The sequence below is a fragment of the Equus caballus genome, chromosome 24 (assembly GCF_041296265.1).
Source record: "Equus caballus isolate H_3958 breed thoroughbred chromosome 24, TB-T2T, whole genome shotgun sequence".
Taxonomy (NCBI): domain Eukaryota; kingdom Metazoa; phylum Chordata; class Mammalia; order Perissodactyla; family Equidae; genus Equus; species Equus caballus.
The window spans coordinates 51,244,091-51,262,197 of NC_091707.1; the positions used below are offsets into that span (position 1 = coordinate 51,244,091).

At 51.6% G+C, this 18,107-nt stretch overlaps 1 protein-coding gene across 2 annotated transcripts in view; it reads left to right on the plus strand.

Annotated features, from left to right (window-relative positions):
- The window catches only part of TUNAR (transmembrane neural differentiation associated intracellular calcium regulator), a 46,767-nt gene that overhangs the window by 5,722 nt on the left and 22,938 nt on the right, over positions 1–18,107 (plus strand). Inside the window, exon 3 of one of the 2 annotated variants that reach the window (XM_070249168.1) lies at positions 6,385–6,503. The exons of the other annotated variant lie outside the window; for it this stretch is intronic. Coding sequence (XP_070105269.1) covers positions 6,385–6,503 — 119 coding nt within the window. The remainder of the gene's footprint in view (positions 1–6,384; positions 6,504–18,107) is intronic. 2 annotated transcript variants of the gene reach the window in all.

Consider the following 18,107-nt stretch of genomic DNA (forward strand, 5'->3'; position numbering starts at 1 on the left):
CACCATTCTTACATTTTAGTAATGATACTCCAGCTGGTTCTCTTGGCCGGCAGTTTAAAACCATTCCAGGCCTGATGCTGGCCTTGCCATGTCATGTGAGCGATGATGTCTTAACAAACAGGACCCTCCCTCCAACCCGCTTGGGTTGCTGAACCACTTATGTGCCAAGAGCTTCAAGTTTTGTGATAGGTTATTAATGAGAAAAAGGAGACAGAATGAGTTGGAAAACTCAATTGTGATTCATCTGTCGGCTGTAGGATACCAAAACATCCTAGGAGCCCGCACGGTTTTTTCATTTGGTAAATTAGAAATAACATTGCATATCCCCAGTGAGACCGACAGAGTCTGTACCTTTTGCCTCCAAATTTTGAGAGAACAGACGCCAGGGAGCTTCAGCTCTGGGCCCGATTTCTAGTACACGTGGCTATTAAAGAGCAGAAAATGCGCAAGTAGCTCTCCAGAGCTGTCAGATGGTAAGCGAGAAGGCAGTGAAGTCCGTGGCCTCTGATTCGTGAATGTTCTGAACAGTTATTTGGGACACAATTAGGAGAAATGGTTTAATGTCCGTTTCCAGCATTGAGAATCACAGAATCAATTCACTAAATAATTTTAGATGTTTTTGTGCTTTCTTCATGTGTGGCTTGTGACAACTATAGGTGAGACTTCACACGGGGTTAAAAAGCTATACCTTCACCAGCCCTCCTGGTGGACTGAGTGGTGTGTCTTATTTGCTGGGCTCAATGCTTTGGCGGATCGAGCATTGCTGAAGCCTGAATCACAAGGTCAGATGGCAGTGTTGGGGAGGGTCGATGTGTTCCCAGCTGGTTCAGTTTCTTGATAATCTGCGACGAGCTGTTGCCTGTACCTCATTTAGCATCCCAAAGCAAAAGAGCAAGTAAGGAACGCCCAGGGTCTGGTGTTTTTCCATCATCCCGGGTTTCTCAGCCTGTATCTGCTAATACAGTCTGGAATCCTGACCGACACACAGCTACATTCTGCCACAGATAAACCTTTCAAGTTTATATTGGCCTTGACATGACCCCCCGAAGGAGTCTTGATTCCTTTTAATTCAGAAAATGGATGATAATGATCATCATCTTCTTTTAAATATCAATATTGACAAGTCTTACATTGTTAAATAAAGTGAATGTGTCCTGGGAGCATAACGCGCAATCTTAAAATGATTTATGAATGCCTACGGTTCCCGTTAACTTGCTGAGAGGGCTCTATTGAATACTTCTAGAAGAGTAAGCCCAGCTTTGCAACACTAAAATCTGAAGGTGACAATGGAAGTGCGCACCCTGTGTTCTCCATACGTCAAGCAGGAGTGGAAAAGTACACTTGGTTTCTAACAGGGAAGACTGAGACTTTCCTTAATCAGTTGTACCATCGAGATCAACATTGCCTCAGTCTGAAACTTCCCTGTAGATGCTGAGGCTGCATCTACGCGAGGGCTGGTTGTCCTCAGGCCTGCTCTGGAACCTCCCTGTGGAGTATGATGGCACTCAGGCATGGTGCCATCTCCTCCGTCAGGGATGTGCCTCCCTGTGGTCCTGCCTGATCGCTGGGATCCGCCTCCATCATTCTCCCATCAGGCAGGTGTTGATTGTCAACAGTTTAACAAAAATGTATTGACCGCCAGCTCTGTTCTCGACACTGCCTAGCACTGGGGCTACAGTGGTGGACAGAAGACAGCTGTGGTGTGTCCATGCATGGCTCCTGTTCCCTAGACCTGCGCACCCTTCCCTGCCCTTTAGGGACCCATCCAACATCTGGAGGACTTGGCTACTGCCGCGGGACAAGGTCAGTTGGGGCAGCCCAGCTGTAGTCAGGGGGTCTGCTTGTCAGCCCTGCATTCTCTTTTGCTCACCTGGGTGCCTGGGGACAAGCCACTGCCCTACTCTGGCCCTCCACTGGTTTCCCTGGTTGTAATGCAGGGATTAGGGCACTGCAGGGTTTTTTCCAAGTGTAATCTGAGGACTCCTTCCATGAAGGCACCCAGTGAACTTACTAAAATGCAGATTCCCGGGCCCTGTTGCAGAATCAGAACCTCTGAGGGTGGGGGCCCAGAATCTGTATTTTTAACACCCTCCCAGGTAATTCTCATCTCAGGCACGATGAAGTTGGAGAAGCACTGATTCTCACTGTAGCCTATTGCTAATACCCCTTCCTGCTCCAAAGTACTCAGAATGTGGCCCCTCCCACGCTGGCCACTCCACCTCCCCCCACTGCCATGTCCCTCCAGCCCTCCTGTCTCTCCTAACCACCATTTCTGCTTCCCCTCTGCCCTCTACAGTTTGTTTTCCAGCAGGCACCCAGAGGGAACCTTCTAAAGGATCGTGACTCTCCTCTGCTTAGAGCTCTCTGGTGCTCCCTGTATGCTCCTGGAGCGGTGAGCAGTGACTCTCAGAAGACCTCCAGGTCCTGCACAGTCTGGCCCTGGGCCTGACTTTCTCTCCTACTACGCGCTGTCTGCTTCTCACCTTCTAGCCACACTGGCTTCCATGCCGCTGCCAAAACCCACACAGCTGCCAGGTGTTCGCTCCCTGAGGGCCCACAGGACCCGGGGACTGAGGAGACAGGGTGCTTGGGGAGTGGGGAAGAGCCCTGAGGAGTTGCTTCTTTCTGTCGCACCACCGCTTTGGAAACCCGTTCAGATGGATGCTCTTAAGCTCACTGAGGCCAATGTGTTTCCAGGCTCTCCGCTGTAGTACAAGTTGATTTAGAAGTGGCCATTTAATTCTGGGCACCGTATTATAGGGTGACTCATCGCTGGTCTGGATTGTCAAAGTGGGTCTAGAAATCTCTTTCAGAGGAAGTTTCTAGAACTAGGCTGCACCGCCCCCCGCCCCCCCACCCCAGGCTGGGCTGTTCCTTCAGCCTCCTCTAATCCCAGTGGCCCTGCCTCCTTTTCTTCCTTCCACAAACATTCACAGAGCACTGGCGGCATCCAGGCGCCATCCTGGGCCCCGCCCCACGTGGAGGCTCGGCAGCTCGGGAGGAGCAGAATCCGCTTGGTTTCATCTTTGACTCCCGCTCTTGCTTTCATGCAGATGGAACGCTGACGTTTGGACACTATTCCTCTGGCCTTTTTTATCTTCTCTTGCCAAGGAAGAGGAGCTCTGGCCTGTTTATCAGGAGTAGCTCCCGGAGCCTGGCTTAAGCAAACCACACTCAGAAATATCGACTGCCCAGTGAGAAGGAGGGAGAGGTGGACCAGCTCGTAAGATTTACCTTCAGGGCGAGCTGAGTGCATAACTGGGTACAGATATATAAGACGTGACGAGTCTTGTGGACGGGGGCTAGTTTGCGTCTCCTTGAAGCCAGCCTGCCTGGCAGTGTACCAACACGAGAAAGGCCTTGAAAACTTTAGACCTTTCCGGGCTCAGTCTGCTGTAGACACTTCTTGGACCTTAGGGAAGGAAGCATTTCACTCTTAGCATTGCTCGTCTTGCGGATTTCTGCGGTGCACATGTTGACCGAGCCTTTCTGGAGAGGCCCTTGGGCAGGGTGGTGTGGGAGATGAAGGTGAACAGGATGTTCCCTGTCTTTAACAGACTCAGAGACCACTGGGGAAACGTGTTCTGTAACTACCTGTAGCTAATTAGAGCGGTCAGCGTGCCCTGAGAAGGCAGAGGCGGGGAAGATGGGTTTGGATGGAGGAGGTTGGGAGCGTTTGACATGAGCCTTGAGAGATGAGTAGGAGTCTCTCAGGCAGAGACGAGGAGAAAGGCGTTCCAGGTGGGAAGGAAAGGATGAGCGGAGGCCGGACTGTCGGGAACAGGTGAGCAGGTGGCGGTGTATGGCTGTAGCGTTGGGCCACGGAAGTGCAGTGTGTCAGCCCTGTCCTGATGGGAGTGGGTCTTGAATGCCAGGTTAAGGAGTATTCCATGTCTTATAAGTGATGGGGAGCCATGGGAGGTGTATGAGTGAGGGTGTGGGTTTTAAAAAGATAGCTGGTGGTCCTTTGTCATGCTCCCCTTGTAACTTCTCTATTATAGAGAAGATGTGCAAAATGTTCTAGACGTACTGTGCGGGAATGAGGATGCTTGAGGTGTGACCTCCAGGCCCTGTTTCTGTGATTGTGCTGTCTTCACTTGTCTGTATTTGTTGAGTGATCCTCCAGGCACGGCTGCCCTGACCCCAGCTCCACCCACCCAGCTGGGGCTTGGAGGGAAAGCGAGGTAGCCGCTGGCTCCAGCACTTGCTGCCCAGCCATTGTGGACTCCGGCCAACAGGAAATGGAGTGGGCAGTGTCCCAGCCTGATTCACCGAGCCGTGGGTCTCCCTGCGCCTCTGCAAACGCATTCAGGCTGCTCCTGTCCTAAAAACAATGCTCCCAGACCTAAATCCACAGCTGAGAGAATCCAGGGCATGCATTCGCCGGCCAGCTTCCCTGAGCTTCCCCCAGCAGCGGGCTTAATGGGCGGGAAAGGGGGCCGCTGTCGGGAACCGAAGTGCGTGCCACTCTGTGATCATTTGCTTTGCAGTCAACATGCTCAGCAGGGTGGACAACCTAAGGAAGAATGTCCCACAGGTCACTAGTGGTTATGTCACCTCTGTCTTCCACCTCCACCTTCTCATTGCTAAGGGGAAGAGAGGAGGGGGAAAAAAAAAGCACGTTGCACAGGCCAGTGGGCAATTCTTAGCTGTTTCTGGGGAGTCTGGCCCTGGCAAAGAGCCTTCTTCAGGGCAGGCTGGCTGCCAAATTATGCCAAGGGCAAAGCGTCCCAGGCTGTTTGAAGAGCTGCTGCCTGCTGGAGAGTTCGCCGCACCAGGACATGGGCCTGGGAAAGGAATGCTGCTCTCCTCTCTCATTGGCCCCATTTTTAGGTCAACAAACCAAGGCCCAGAGAGCTGAAGCGCCTGGCCCAAAGTTGCACAGTGGGCTTGTAGCCGAGCGGGGCATCAAGTCATTCTGGAATCAGTCATGATCCTTGAGGCTGGCCCATGCCCAGTGTTGGCAGAAGTCCATGTGGAAATGGACAGTTTGTACTCACACTGCCTTGCCACCAACCAGGCGTAGAGGCTGTGGCTTTCTCCTTGTTCCTTTGGTTTTCCTCTTGGAAGCCAGGCTAAGAGCCAGGGTCCTGAACAACCGGAGTTGGAGAAGGCTGGGCATGATCTCTACATCTCTGGTCCTTTTGTCACTCCTTCGGTTTCTGAAGCTTGTGTGGATGTTTAATGCAGGGAGAGAGCAATATCAGAGCAAATTAGAATGGTTCTCAGAATCTAGGCATGGAAAGAAATGAGGCTGAGGGCTCTGGAGCTCTGGATTTCACAAAAAGCCCCATCAGCTGTCCAGGAAAGCCTGTCATCCCAGCTCTCAAAGATCCTTGTATGTACCCGAGTTTAGCCCATGTCCACCGACTGCATCATCATCGGTGTCTCTGCCTCTTTCTCTCAACTGTCTGTTCCCTGGATCTCAGCACCAAGGACAGAGCTTGCTTAGCACCTGGAGTTTCTCCGGGCTTGTAAGTGGCTGAGTGAGGGGCACAGTGTAGAAGGGACTTGGTCCACGGTAACCCAGTCGAGCTTCTGGAGCGACCTGGCTTTCCTGCCTGTTTTTCACCTTATCAAGTGGCTTCTCCCAAATGCATGAGAGGCTGATGGCAGTTCTGCTGGCTGACTTCAAAAACAGTAAAACCTTCAAGGCTTTATTAGGCAGATATATAAATACAGTTCCCCTTCATAAAATGCATCTGTCACAGCCCTGCCGAACGAGAAGGAATTGTTTGCAAACTTTCCCGTGTTATTACCCCCAAACTTGGTAAATATATGTACTAGATAAATAATCTCGGGTGCCCCATACGTCATTGCAGTTTGGGACAGGAGTAATCTACCTGCTGGCAAATTTCATGTGTCACCACCTTATTGACTCATTTGAATGAAAGAGGAGAGCAGAGCTATAAAACCATCCTCGTGAAGTAGGAGACTAAGTGTTTTGGAAACCGTGTGGGTGTCCCACGGGTAGGCAGGGTGATTATTATGATGACGCTTTGAGCCTCTGACCTCAGTCCCCCTTGTTTTTCTGGTCAAGGACCTAGCATCTCCCAGACTGGAATGGCAGTTCTTCAAGCTTTTGGGTACCGTTCCAGCTGCTTCCAGGGGGTGTCCGTGTTTTATTTGAAGCCGTTCTCAGAGTCAGACCATGGAGCGTCTAACTCACTGTGTGACTCTTGGACAATTTGCTTTAGCCGTGCGAGCCCTGTTTTCTCTCTCCACAATGGCTATAATCAAAACAATTAATGATAATCGTAGCTTTTATATACTGGGTGCTTACTCTGGGTGGAAACTCTGTGCTAAATATATTCCATGGACTAGGGCATGTAATCTGAGCAGCAGCTCGATAAAGTAGTTACTTTTATTATTCCCATTTTACAGATGAGGAAACTAAGGCTTCGAGAGTATTTATTGCTGCATATAAAACACCTCCAGATAGTGGCTTTGAACACCAATCATCCTTTATTTTGCTCACGAGTCCAGGGGCTGCCGGGGCTCAGGTAGGTGGTTCATGCTGGAGGTCTCATGTGAGATCACAGTCAGACGGTGGCTGGGTTGGAATCATCTGGAAGGCTTCCTCACTCACGTCTGGCACAGCCTGGGGATGTGGGGAGGCTGGCACAGCTGGGGTTTGTCAGATCTCTGTGGGCCTCCCCATGTGGCCTCTCTGGCATGGCGGGCCAGGCTGGTGACTTCCTACCTTGGGGCTCAGGGATCCAGGGTGCATGTCCCAAGAAAGAGCGAGCCAGTGGGAGTCTGCCTGTATCTCCTTCTATGGCCAAGCCTCAGAAATCACACAGTGTCAATTCTGGCATATTCTGTGTCTCCGAAGCAAGTCATTAAGGCCACCCACGTTTGAGGGGAGGGCATTGACACTCCATCTTTGGATGGGAGGAGCATTGAAGTGTTTGCAGTGCATTTTAAGCCACCACGTAGAGCTTAGGTGCCTTGCACAGGTGGACGTTTCGAGGCAGTAGAGTGGGATATGGCACAGGCGATCGGTTGGTGCAGACCTGCTTCAGCCACCTCTCCCACCTGCCCTTTCCTCCTCGCGCTTCCCTTCCCTGCACCCAGGGCCATGTGCCCACTGTCTTGGGCCCTGAGCCCTTTGGCTTCCATGGGCCCTTCCTCTGCAAAAAAAGTATCAAAAATTACATCTTACGACTGAGTTGATATAAAGATGAATATTTTCATATTATGTATTAAAACATTTTCTTCTAAGTAAAAGTTCATTTTTTTTCTTCTGACTTTAAAAAAAATGGAACCGTTTTCCTGGGCCCTGGGCCCTGGGCCTGCTGCATCTGATGGAGAAGTCAGGCCTGCCAGCACCTCCCCTCAGCTCCCTCCCCTCTCTGCACTGCTTCACCCTTTATTCTGGTCCTGACTTTGCAGGCCAGTCTCCTCTGCTGGACTGTGAACCCCCAGGTCCCTGTCTGTACCCCTGGGCTAGTACGGAAACTGGGAACAGAACGTTCCCGGTGACTCTGGGCGTCCTCTCTCTCCAGGCCTCACCATCTGCTACCTCCCTCTCCATCTCTCGACTTTGGCTTCTCTTCCTGCTCTTCTGAGCACAGTCACACCCCAGAACGGCAACCTCAGCCCTACATCTGCGTGACCTCACTACTCACTCTGTCTTCTTAGGGGCCTAGATTCCCAGGGGAGAAGCCGAGTGGCCTAGATCGGGTGAGGGCCCTCTGGTCTAAACAGCTGTGGCTGGGCCCTGGGGTCTCGTGGTAGGGAGAGCTGCCTCCCCCCGACGGTAGCGGGGACGGTTCCCTGGGGCCAGCGTGCAGGGGAGAAAGACCTGGCACCCTCGCTGCACCTGGCCTCAAACCCGTTCCTGATTCCGGGTTGTGGTTGCCAGCCTTTCGATGGACATGGGTGAGAAAGCTGTTTAATCGAGGACTTGGCATGAGATTGCCACATTTTAATCTGCCCTCTTTTATCACCATCATAGGATAAATAATAAGAAAAATAGGAAGACCTTAATATTAGAATTTTTAAAAATTATTCTTAATTTATTTAATTAAGTTTAATTAAGTAACCTATCAACGTGTATTGTTCTTAGATTTTCTAATTTTTCCGAAGGCACCTAAGACCATGGTCAGAGACCTGATCTGGTCTGTGGACCCTTATTGGGGACCCACGGGCGTTAAGGATGCCCCAGAGGTCTCTTAACAATGATAAAGGACACGGACAGCAGCAGGAAGAGCTGGCACGTGCTGGCACTAGGCCCAGGGTCCGAGGTGCACTGTTGAATCCTAGGTCTCCTAAAGGCCACCGTTACTGCTTCTGCCTTAGAAGGTGGAGATGACGAGGCTCCGGGAGGTCATGTGCCTTGTCCAAGGGGCCACGGATAGCAGGAGAAGTGGGATTTGATTCCAGGTTGTTGACTCCTAAAAAACGGTCCTTTTTGGTGAGGGAGATGGTGGGGACCCGTCTACAGCAGAGGCAAGCCTGTGGGATGGGTGTGCTAATGGCAGAATGCACAAGCTGGTCAGAGACTAACGGAGGGATTCGGGAAATTTCCCCGAAGAAGTGTTGACTCAGGCCTTGAAGAGCAGGAAGGAGGCATTGGTGGGGGAGGGAGGAGGCACTCTCAGGGGGATGGACACAGGCGTGGACAGAGGTCTTGGAGAGCCTGGAGGGCCCAGGCCAGACTTTGCTGTTGGAGCCAGCCAAGGGTGGGGTGCAAGAAGGGACATGATCCAGTCTGTGGTTTAGGAATAGAGTTCTACTGGCGACGTGGAGGTTGAACCAACATGTGCAGATTAGAAATCTGTGCTGGCAAATGTTTGGCTGTACAGATACACTCAGTTGACTGATTTCTGAGAACACCTTCCTGTTTGGATGGCCCCACCCCAGAGGAGTTTGTAGCCCTACCATTATGCAGGCCGCCAGCAAGTGAGTGGGTTTTCCTGATCATGGCTCTCTGTTGTCACGTGTCCTTGCTGAGTCTTAGTTCCGTGGACTGAGTGGGCTGGCATAACAGTACCACAAGCTAAGTGGCTTAAAACAACAAAAATGTATTATCTCATAGTTCTGGAAGCTGGAAGTCCAAAATCAAGGTGCTGGCAGGGCCATGCTCCCTCCGAAGGTTCTAGAGAACCTGTTCCGTGCCTCTTCCTAGTTTCTGGTGGCTGCCAGCAATCCTTGGTGTTCCTGGGCTTGTTGCTGCATTACTCCCATCTCTGCCTCCATCTTCACACGGCCTTCTCCTCGCGTCTCTCTGTACCCAAATCTCTGTCTCTTTTCTCTTATAAAGACGGCAGTCATCGGATTTAGGGCCCACCCTAGTCCTGTATGACCGCATCTTACCTTGATTACATCTGCAGGGACCCAAGTAAGGTCACAGGTACCAGTGGTTAGGATTTGATCGTATCTTTCAGGGGTGTCACAATTCAACCCAGTACACTGAGAGACTGGGACTGGGGTCCCTTGTGGCCATGTTCTCACCCCGGAGGTTCTGTGAGTAATCAGTGCTGACTGGCCTGTGGGGGTCTCACCTGTCCCCTGCACATGCCCCCAGTGGGCCCCTGTGTCCTCTGGCCCCTCTGCCAGGATGGGTGTGAAGTCAGCTGCTGCCAGCCTGGAGCTCGTGGGGACAGGTTGTACCGCTTTGCATCTGTTTGGGATGCTGCCAGTGCCTGGATGCAGAGAGTGGGTGGCAGCTTGGGCACATCGCGTGTTCTGGGGAGCAGGGTGGCCCCCGGCTGGCTGTGGCATCCTTCCTCAGGGCTCCAGGCAGCACCTGGTGCATTGCTCAGTCAGGGTGTCATTCCGACATCCAGGTGGCCAAGGGGTGGCTGTGTTTGGGGAGGTAGCACAGAGCTCAGACATTCAGGCTAATCTGGTTCTTTCCCCCGCCAGATCGCAGACATCTCTAGGGCAGGGACGTCTGACCATCTCTGTTTTGCCTCTGGCACAGTTTCGGGTGCCTGGGAGCTGCCACGTGTTTGCAGATTCAGTCACCACGTGGCTGGTGCTTGGGGACTCTGAGATTCCCCTGGGCACGTCTCTTCACTCTCTACGCACACTGCAGGGCTGCGGTGGGAATCGATGAGATCATGTGTGTTAATTAAAATCACGCACTCGAGAAATGCCAGCTCTGGTTATAATCTGGGAGATGTTTAAGGAGGAAGTGGCAAGACTTGATTGAAGCACAGAGTCAAAGATGGCGCCTTGCTGCCTGGCCACAGGGATGGGTGGTAACGCAGCCCCAGTGGAAATAGCTCAGAGGAAAGGGCGGTGGCTTGGACCAGGAGGGTGGCCTCCTATAAGAACTTGTTGCTGTTGCGAGTGAATGTGTGAAGCTGAGTTAGGTTCTAGATCTGTCAAGTCTGCAGTGACTGTGGCCCATGGGGTGGGTAAATTTTCTCACTAGAGGAGACCAGAGAGAGAGGAAGAGTGACCTCTAGAGGGTTTTGTTAAGGGTCTTCTGCCAAGGGCGGGAGGAGACCCAAGAGGAGAAGGCGGGACAGTGGAAGGGGCAGGAGGTGGCAGGGGAGCTTGGGCAGGGACGGTCTGTCCTATCGGTAGCACAGAAGGCAGCCTGAGAAAGTCAGGTTTGGAGGAGGCAAATTCAAGGTCTTAGGACAGGAGCCTGGAGCAACCTGGGTGGGCATGGGATCAGCAAACCTGGAAATATTGGCTGCCTGGCCCTTTAAGGAAAAGTTTGCAGCAAAGAAGAATCTCGAGTGGCCAGGGCCCACAGCGAAGGGGCCATCCTTAGCTAGCTCTTTATAAGTTCGGATCTGTCCTCTGCCCCTGCGTGTAGCCCTGCTTCTGAAGCCACATGAATGCTTCCTGAGGGCAGGGGCTGCTTCTGCAAGACCACAGGTTCCCCCAGCATCCAGCAGAGCGCCAGGTGCGTAGTAGGAGCTCAGTTAAGAAGACAAGACCCTCTGCCTGACACAGCTTGCTCGAGTACTGGGGTTCTCAACTGCAGCTGCATATGAGAATATTCTCCCCAGAGCATTTGAAAGATGCTGATGGCTGGGCCCCCGCACTTTACATTGTGACTCACGCTGCATCCAGGGCTAATAAGATGCCTTCCAGGGCTGCATCGCGGCTCCACTGCTGGGCACGTGCCCTGCCTGTTCCATCATTTGTAAACCACCCGAGGCGCAGCCCTGCAAATGCGATGTGTGTGGCGGGTCTCACACAGTGCCTGGCATACTGACACCCTTGCTCCTGTTGACTCAAGGCAGAGAGAGGATTTTGCCACACTTTGGCGCAAGGCCTCCTTGTGTTGAGGCGACTCAGCTCAGGGAAATGGTAGATTTGGGGAAGAGGGAGGAGGGGGAGCAGGTGCCTGGGGGTCTGGAGCTGGGGTAGTGGCCGTGAGCGCTGGGGAAAGGGCCAGGGGGACGGAGGGTATTTGAGGCAAAAGAGCTCATCTCCTTGGACGAGGGCTCCTTTTGGTGAAACAAATGTGGTTCTGTCAGGACTCCTCTCCTTGGAGACGAGGCAGTGCAGTTCCTGTTAACAAGCTCTCATTGAACCCCCGCTACGTGCCGCATCTGGGCGAGGGGTTGGGGTCCCTAAATGAATTAGATAGGTTAGACAGAGTCACGCCCTGGTGGAGCCCAGCGTGCTTTGGGCGGCCTCCTCTTGCTCGCCTTTTAATCCAGGGCAGGAGGAGAGCAGGGGGAGAGAGGGCCGCACTCCAGCTTCGGGAGGGTCGGGGGTGAGACGTGGAGCAGGACAGGGTTGGCGGGCCACTGACAGCAGCAGTCATGCACGACAAAATGTCTTTCCCTGGCGTGAACTGTTACCAGTCGACCGAGGAAGGAGAGTTGGAATCGGGCCCATGACCTCCTGCAGGTGCCAAGCTTTGGGTCTATAGATTGTTAGGTTTTACATTAAAAAAAAAAAAAAATCCCTAAGGCCATGCCTGAAAGAGCCAACTCCTGCACAAGTTGACCTGCTTCTCTTGGCCCCACTGCAGAGCTTTAAGAGATCTTAGAAGAGGAGGCTGCCGGCCCCTCGGCAAGCCTCAGATGGGCCTGGGATGATGTGCGGCGAAGCTGCAGGTGTAGGTAGGCGTAGGACGGTGGGAGGACGCAGAGGCGGGAGGGAGCCTGGCTCAGCGGGTTCTCCTGGAGTGGCATGCGGTGCTGTGTGGAGACCCCGTGAGGTGGACTATCGAGCACCTCCTCTCTTCTGGCGCCTGTCGGAGCTGAGGGCAGAGGCGGGTCAGGCTGACTAACCGAGCTGGGAGGGAGGTCAGACAGCAGCGCCTCTAAGGATGGTGACAAATGCTGTCAGCCGGGTGGTGGGTGCAGGGAGCGCAGACCAGCACTGAGATCAGACGAGTCAGTGAGGGCTTCCTGGGGAGGGCCCTTTGAGCTGTGTCTTAAAGGAGGAGCACAGCCAGCCATGTGAAGAGGACAGTCCAGGCAGGGAGAACAGATCTGGGTCTCACCCGGGAGGGGAGCTCTAGGCAAGGCGCAATGGGTCTTAGTTAGCATGAGCCAGTGGGAGGGGCAGGAGAGACAGGTTTGCACTCAGGCTTGATTTGGTGGGGGGAGTGCTGGGATCCCAGTCTCGCTCAGTGTCCGGAGAGCTTGGTTCCAGCCAGGCACGTGTGTGTGCCTATATTTGGTGTATGTGTGTGCGTGTGCATGTGTGTCGGGGTCAGCAGGGTGGAGCATTGTAAAATGAGGCAAGGCAAAATCCAGGCAGTGGGATGGTCGAGTCAACTAGTCAACTATGCTTTTACAGGGTGATCATACAGTCCATAATAATACTGGTCCCAGGGGTCAGCCCCTCGCCCCAGGGTCATGGTTCCCTAAACCTAGCATTTCTACAAAGTGGAAATCATCTTCTGCATTTTACCAATGATTTAAAACCCTTACAAGGTACAACAGAGACTTACAGAGCCTCTGATCTTCCTAGCAGAGTTTTCTGGAATCTTCCCTCACCACTACCACTCTGTGCCCTAAACCGTTGGATGTTCTTTCGAGTCTGTCTTTCCTTCCTTTGAGCCACTGCACATGCTGTGTGCTCTTCTGGAACACTTCCCTGCTTCTGCTGCTCCTTCAGATATTGCCTCCTCACCCTCACGGAGCCCCTTCTCCCTGACCCCGGCTCCTCCCTCCGCAGGCTGTTGCTCCTGTACCTCTGGGCTCCTCTAGCGCACAGAGCTTGTCCATCACAGCGTCCACCACCAGGCGGCCTCTTCCTCGTTAAGTTCCTTGCAAGCGTACAAGGTGCCTTGAGCACCTAGCACGGCACCTGGCCCCAGGTAGGTGCTTAGTGAAGTATTTGTTAAATAAATCAATGAATCGTTGGGAAAGCCAGAGCTCAGTGAGGTTAAGAATTGTTTCCAAGCTCACACTGCCAGTGAGGGGCAGGGTTGGCATTTAAACCCGGTCTTCTCTCTGTCTCCCCGCCTGTGCGAGTCCCGCTGCACCACCCAGCCTCTCCTTCTCAGGCCAACCTGAGCAGCTCCGCGGCCAGCAGTGGGAGAAATGGGGCCCTGGAGGGAGCCAGGCAGAGTGCCAGGACCTCAGTATTCGGGCTCGATGGGGAGACTGAGGTAGAGCCCAGAGATGGGGCTGATCCTCCTAAGTAGGGGAAGTGTGCAGGCCTCACACTTCTGGGCCTGCTGGAGACGGAGTCTTTGTCAACAAGGTTCGTTCCAGCCCCACCTCCTGGGACGAGGTCCCTCCTGCCCTGTTTGGCTCAGAATAAGGGCCTGGGGTGGACTAGAGTCAAGCTGCTGGCTGCTCCATGCCCTCCCGCACCTTGGAGACTGTTCTGACCCTCCGTTGTTTCTCTTTTCGTGAAAACAGAAAGAAAGCCTCTGCAGCCTTTGCCTTACTCTGCAAATAACCTGAGCAGTAGAGTTACAGCCTGAATCCCACTTGTAAGGCGTTTTTAGGAAATGCCCTGGCTCCCCGAAAAGTGTATAGACTTCTGTTTGGAAAAAAAATAGTACTTTGTTATGTGGATGTAAGGCAGCGGTAGAGAGCTCTACAGTTTGCAAACAGTGTGGGAGTGCCGAGAGCAGAATCTCCTTCCAGGCTTCTCCCTGGGCAGCCTTCCTCACCAAAGCCCCCGGTCCCCTATTTTCTTGCCTCTCATTAGCTCCCAGGGCAAGCTGCCTGCCCTGCTTAGCAGTCTCTAAATAGAACTTTACAGTTTGTGCCCTGATCCGAGTCCACTTTCCCACTTGTTCCTTCAAATAGCTCTACTTGGTGTATCTTTTTATTTAACATTAAACATTCTTTTTTCATCGACACACGCACATTGTAATAAATCAAATTGTCTGGGCAGACGGATAACGAAATACTAGGTGTATTCAGAGTGCTTGCTGTGTGCCAGGCACTGTCTTGGGGCTGTTACTCGTACAAACCCGTTTAATCCTCACCTCAACCCTTTCTATTTTCTGCATGAGCCAGGATTCGCATCCAGGCAGTGTTATCACCTTTAGGCCATAGCTGTGGACATTCTAAAGTGAAAAGGGAAGAGTTGGCTCCTACTCCTCCCATTCTTACCTATTTTTATTAAAATGTTTCTGTCAGTTACTTTTTAATCTTTGTCATGTCTTTCTCCATCATCCTTTCACGGTGCTTCCGTCTCCTCATTTGGTAAGATGAGGTATGAGTGACCTGCCATTTCTCCTGCCTTAATCTCGCCTTCAGCATCATGCACCTCTACATTAGGATTGATATTACTTTGAGGTCATTTATATTTACATCCTGTCCTGTACTCTCCACCATGTGCAAAACAGTAGGCAACACTGATACAATTATTGCTCTTTCAGAAGTGTCTAATGCTGGGTTAAACCATGTGCTGGGGTTACGTTTCCTTCTCCTGAGATCAGCTTCCCAGCCCCCTGGGTTGCTCAAGGCAGAATGTCCCATAAAAGAATCGAGTGGATTCTCTTTGCTGCACTCCATCAGTTACTTAAAATCATGCCATAGTTTAGTTTGCTTCAGGTTTGGATCATGACTTTATTGTGCAGGATTTTTTTTTTCCTGGAGCTTATAATTGCCTTTCTTTTTTCCTTCTTGCATTATCTGCCTTTATCACATCTTCCCTTTCTTGACACCACCTGTTCGGTTGCGCCCCTCTCCATTTGGTTTTGGTTTTGGTTTGTTGTCCCCTCAGGATCCTCTCTGTTCCCATACCAAGATGTACCCCTTCTCCGTACGGCTGGCCCCCAGACATTGTCCTGCGCTCCCCTTCATTGCTTGCCTGGCTTGGAGCCTCCGAAGAAAAGATCCATGGGAAGTAACCTGTCTGAAAATGTCTGTATTTTATACTCACACTGAGGGTAGATTTCCAAGTTTAAAATCATTTTCCTTCAGAATTTTGAAGACTTCAGAGCTTTCCATGTTGCCGATGAGAAGTCTGATTCTAGGTCCTTTGTACATTTTCTTTTTACTATTTTTCTTTCCTGGAAGATTTTAGGAATTTTTCTTCATCCTTGGCATTCATATATCCTATGAGGAAACCCTTCCTTCCTTCATGCTTCCAGACACTTAGTGGACCCCTGTAATCTGAAGACTCGTGTCCTTCAGCTTTGGGAGAACCTAATGTATTTGATTTTTTTAAAAAATCTCCATTGTGTTTTCCATTCTGCATTTCTGAACTTATTTGTTGGCTCTTAGACCCTCCAGAATGGGTTTTTCTTCTCTATTCTTCTATTTTTCTAATTTCATTGCCTTTTGCTATTTATTCTAGACTTGGTTGACTTCATTTTCCAGTCCATCTTTTTTTTTTTTTTTTACTTTTAAAAACATTTAGACACTAATATTTTTCATTTCTAAGAGCTTTTTCTTATCTCTGATTGCTCCTCTTCCTAGAATCTATTGTATCCTAGCTGTTAATACATCGAGTGGGAGAATATTAACTAGAGCTTTGTGTGTCTGTTTGCTTTGGTCCGTGAATTATTTCTCTCTCCTCCAAGGTCAGTTTCTGTGTTTGTTTATCTTGATCTTTCTCTTCCTGTTGCTCATTTCCTCCTGTGCCTGCTCATCCAGAGTTGAGATAAGTCTAGTGGCTGCTGTGAGTTTCCTCCTTGGCTAGTAAGTGAATAAGTAATCAGACTCAGAAAGATTGAGTCATTGGCCAAAGTTACACAGGTGGAATGGCACAGCTGGTATTCAGAGCCCAAACTTCTGCGTTCTGATGGGCTCGCCTTCCCCAGACACAACTCTGCTTCTCAATAGCACGTGTTCACACCTCCCCTGAGTGAGCTCTGAGCACCTAGAGGGCAGGCCTGCATCTTCCAGGTCTGGATGTCCTTCCCTGTGACGTCCATGCATCTGGGAGGTCATGGGGACTCTCTCAGCGTCACTTACTCTTTCCTGCTGCCTCTGTGCTGGTTCTTCTTGTGCTTCTCAGGCCATGTGGCCTGATTTAGGGTTTGGAAAAACATAACATACAGCAAATGCAGGGCATCCATCCCAGTGCTTTATACATAATAGGCCCTCAGTACCTGTTTTCCAGAAGACTTGATTGATTTTAGGTAGATTTTAGGCCCAGATTCATCTGTTCAAGGGCTGGAATTTTCTGCTAATAGCCAGTTGTGAAAGAAATGTGGTGCTGTTGTGTCAGTAAGAGGACAAGCAATCTGATCCTCAATGCCTTGGAAACGCCAGTTCCAAAGGAAAACCTGCAAATGCATTCAGCTTTTCTGCCACCTTCCCCTTTCACAATTCAACAGTTTTCTTTTTCATTTTTTAAAGGGCAAAGATGATTTATTAGTCAGGGCAAGCAAAATGACTGTAACAAATGACCCAAAAAGGTACTGGCTCAGACACCATAGAAATTTATTTCTCACTCATGAATAGTCCCAGTGGGTATCCCTGGTCGGTAGACAACTCTCCATGCAGTGATGCAGGGACCCAGGCTCCCCCTTCCTGTGGCTCCCCCATCCTCCGGGACCTTGTCATCCTCTGTACCTGGCTGGAGGAAGGGCAAAGAGAGCAGCTCAACCATTCACCCTCCAAAGGCCTCGCACATCACTTGCTCATATCCCTTTGGCAAGACCTCAGGCACGTTGGCCACATCTAACTACAGGACAGATGGGAAATGTCGCCTGGCTGCACGCCAAGGAAAAGCGGAGTGTGGACGTGGTGGGACTCCACCCGAGTGAGTGTTGTGAGCCCTCCTAGAAAGACCTGCCAGAGTCCCACCCATCCATCCAGCAAGCGTTTCTTGTGTGCTCATGGAGTGCCAAGCACCGTGCTAAGTGCTGGGAATACAGAAAGGAGTAGGACACATTTCTCATTCTGCAAAGTGTGGCAGGAGAGGCGAGGTAGTCAGAGCGCGTCACTGAGATGCAGCGTGCTCCGCGCAGCACCAAGTGAAAACATTTGGCCCAATATCTCTGCAAAGGAGGGAGAGTTATCGCTGCTGGAGCGTCCTGGTGGCTTCAATAGATACCTGGCTTTCTGATCCCGTTCCACTCTCATATATTTTTCAACTTAGGCTATTGAATAATGGGATGTAGAAGCTGGAAGCAATCCCAGAGCTTGTCTGGTCTCATCTATCCCAACCCAGTTCAAAGATGGGGACGGTGAGAGGCACAAAGAGGGAGTGGCCTGTCTGAAGCCGCACAGCTGGCCAATGACCAGACCCCATGTGCAGGCAGCACGCCCCACACCCCACGCAGGTGCAGACCCTCGTTCTTTTCTGTTTCTCTGTTTTCCCTTCCGACTGGCATCACGTTTCCCGTGCACTGGTCTTTGCTGCGCCAGTAGGAGGTCTCTGAAATTCCTTCCTTCCGAGTTCAGGATTGTCAGGGGGTATGCAGCCCAATCCTGGGAGGGTTGCTTCTCCCTGGCCCGGTGTTCTTTGCCAAAGGCAGGGCCTGGAGAATCCACTCCTAGGCTCCCACAGCCCCGAGTGTAGACTCGGGCTCCTCCCTCCCAGGACGGGAGACCCTCCACTTGGGGATGCCACCTGGGGAGCCCAGTGTACCCCCCTGTTGCCTTGGAGCAGCACCCCCTACAGGGACTCCTGGGTCCCCCCGGCTTCCACCTGCATACGGAAGGATTCCAGGGGGTTTATGACTCCAGACAGGGTGCCAAATTCGGACAATGTGGACTAAATGTTAACCATAGGGTCTTCAGCTAATTTCCCCC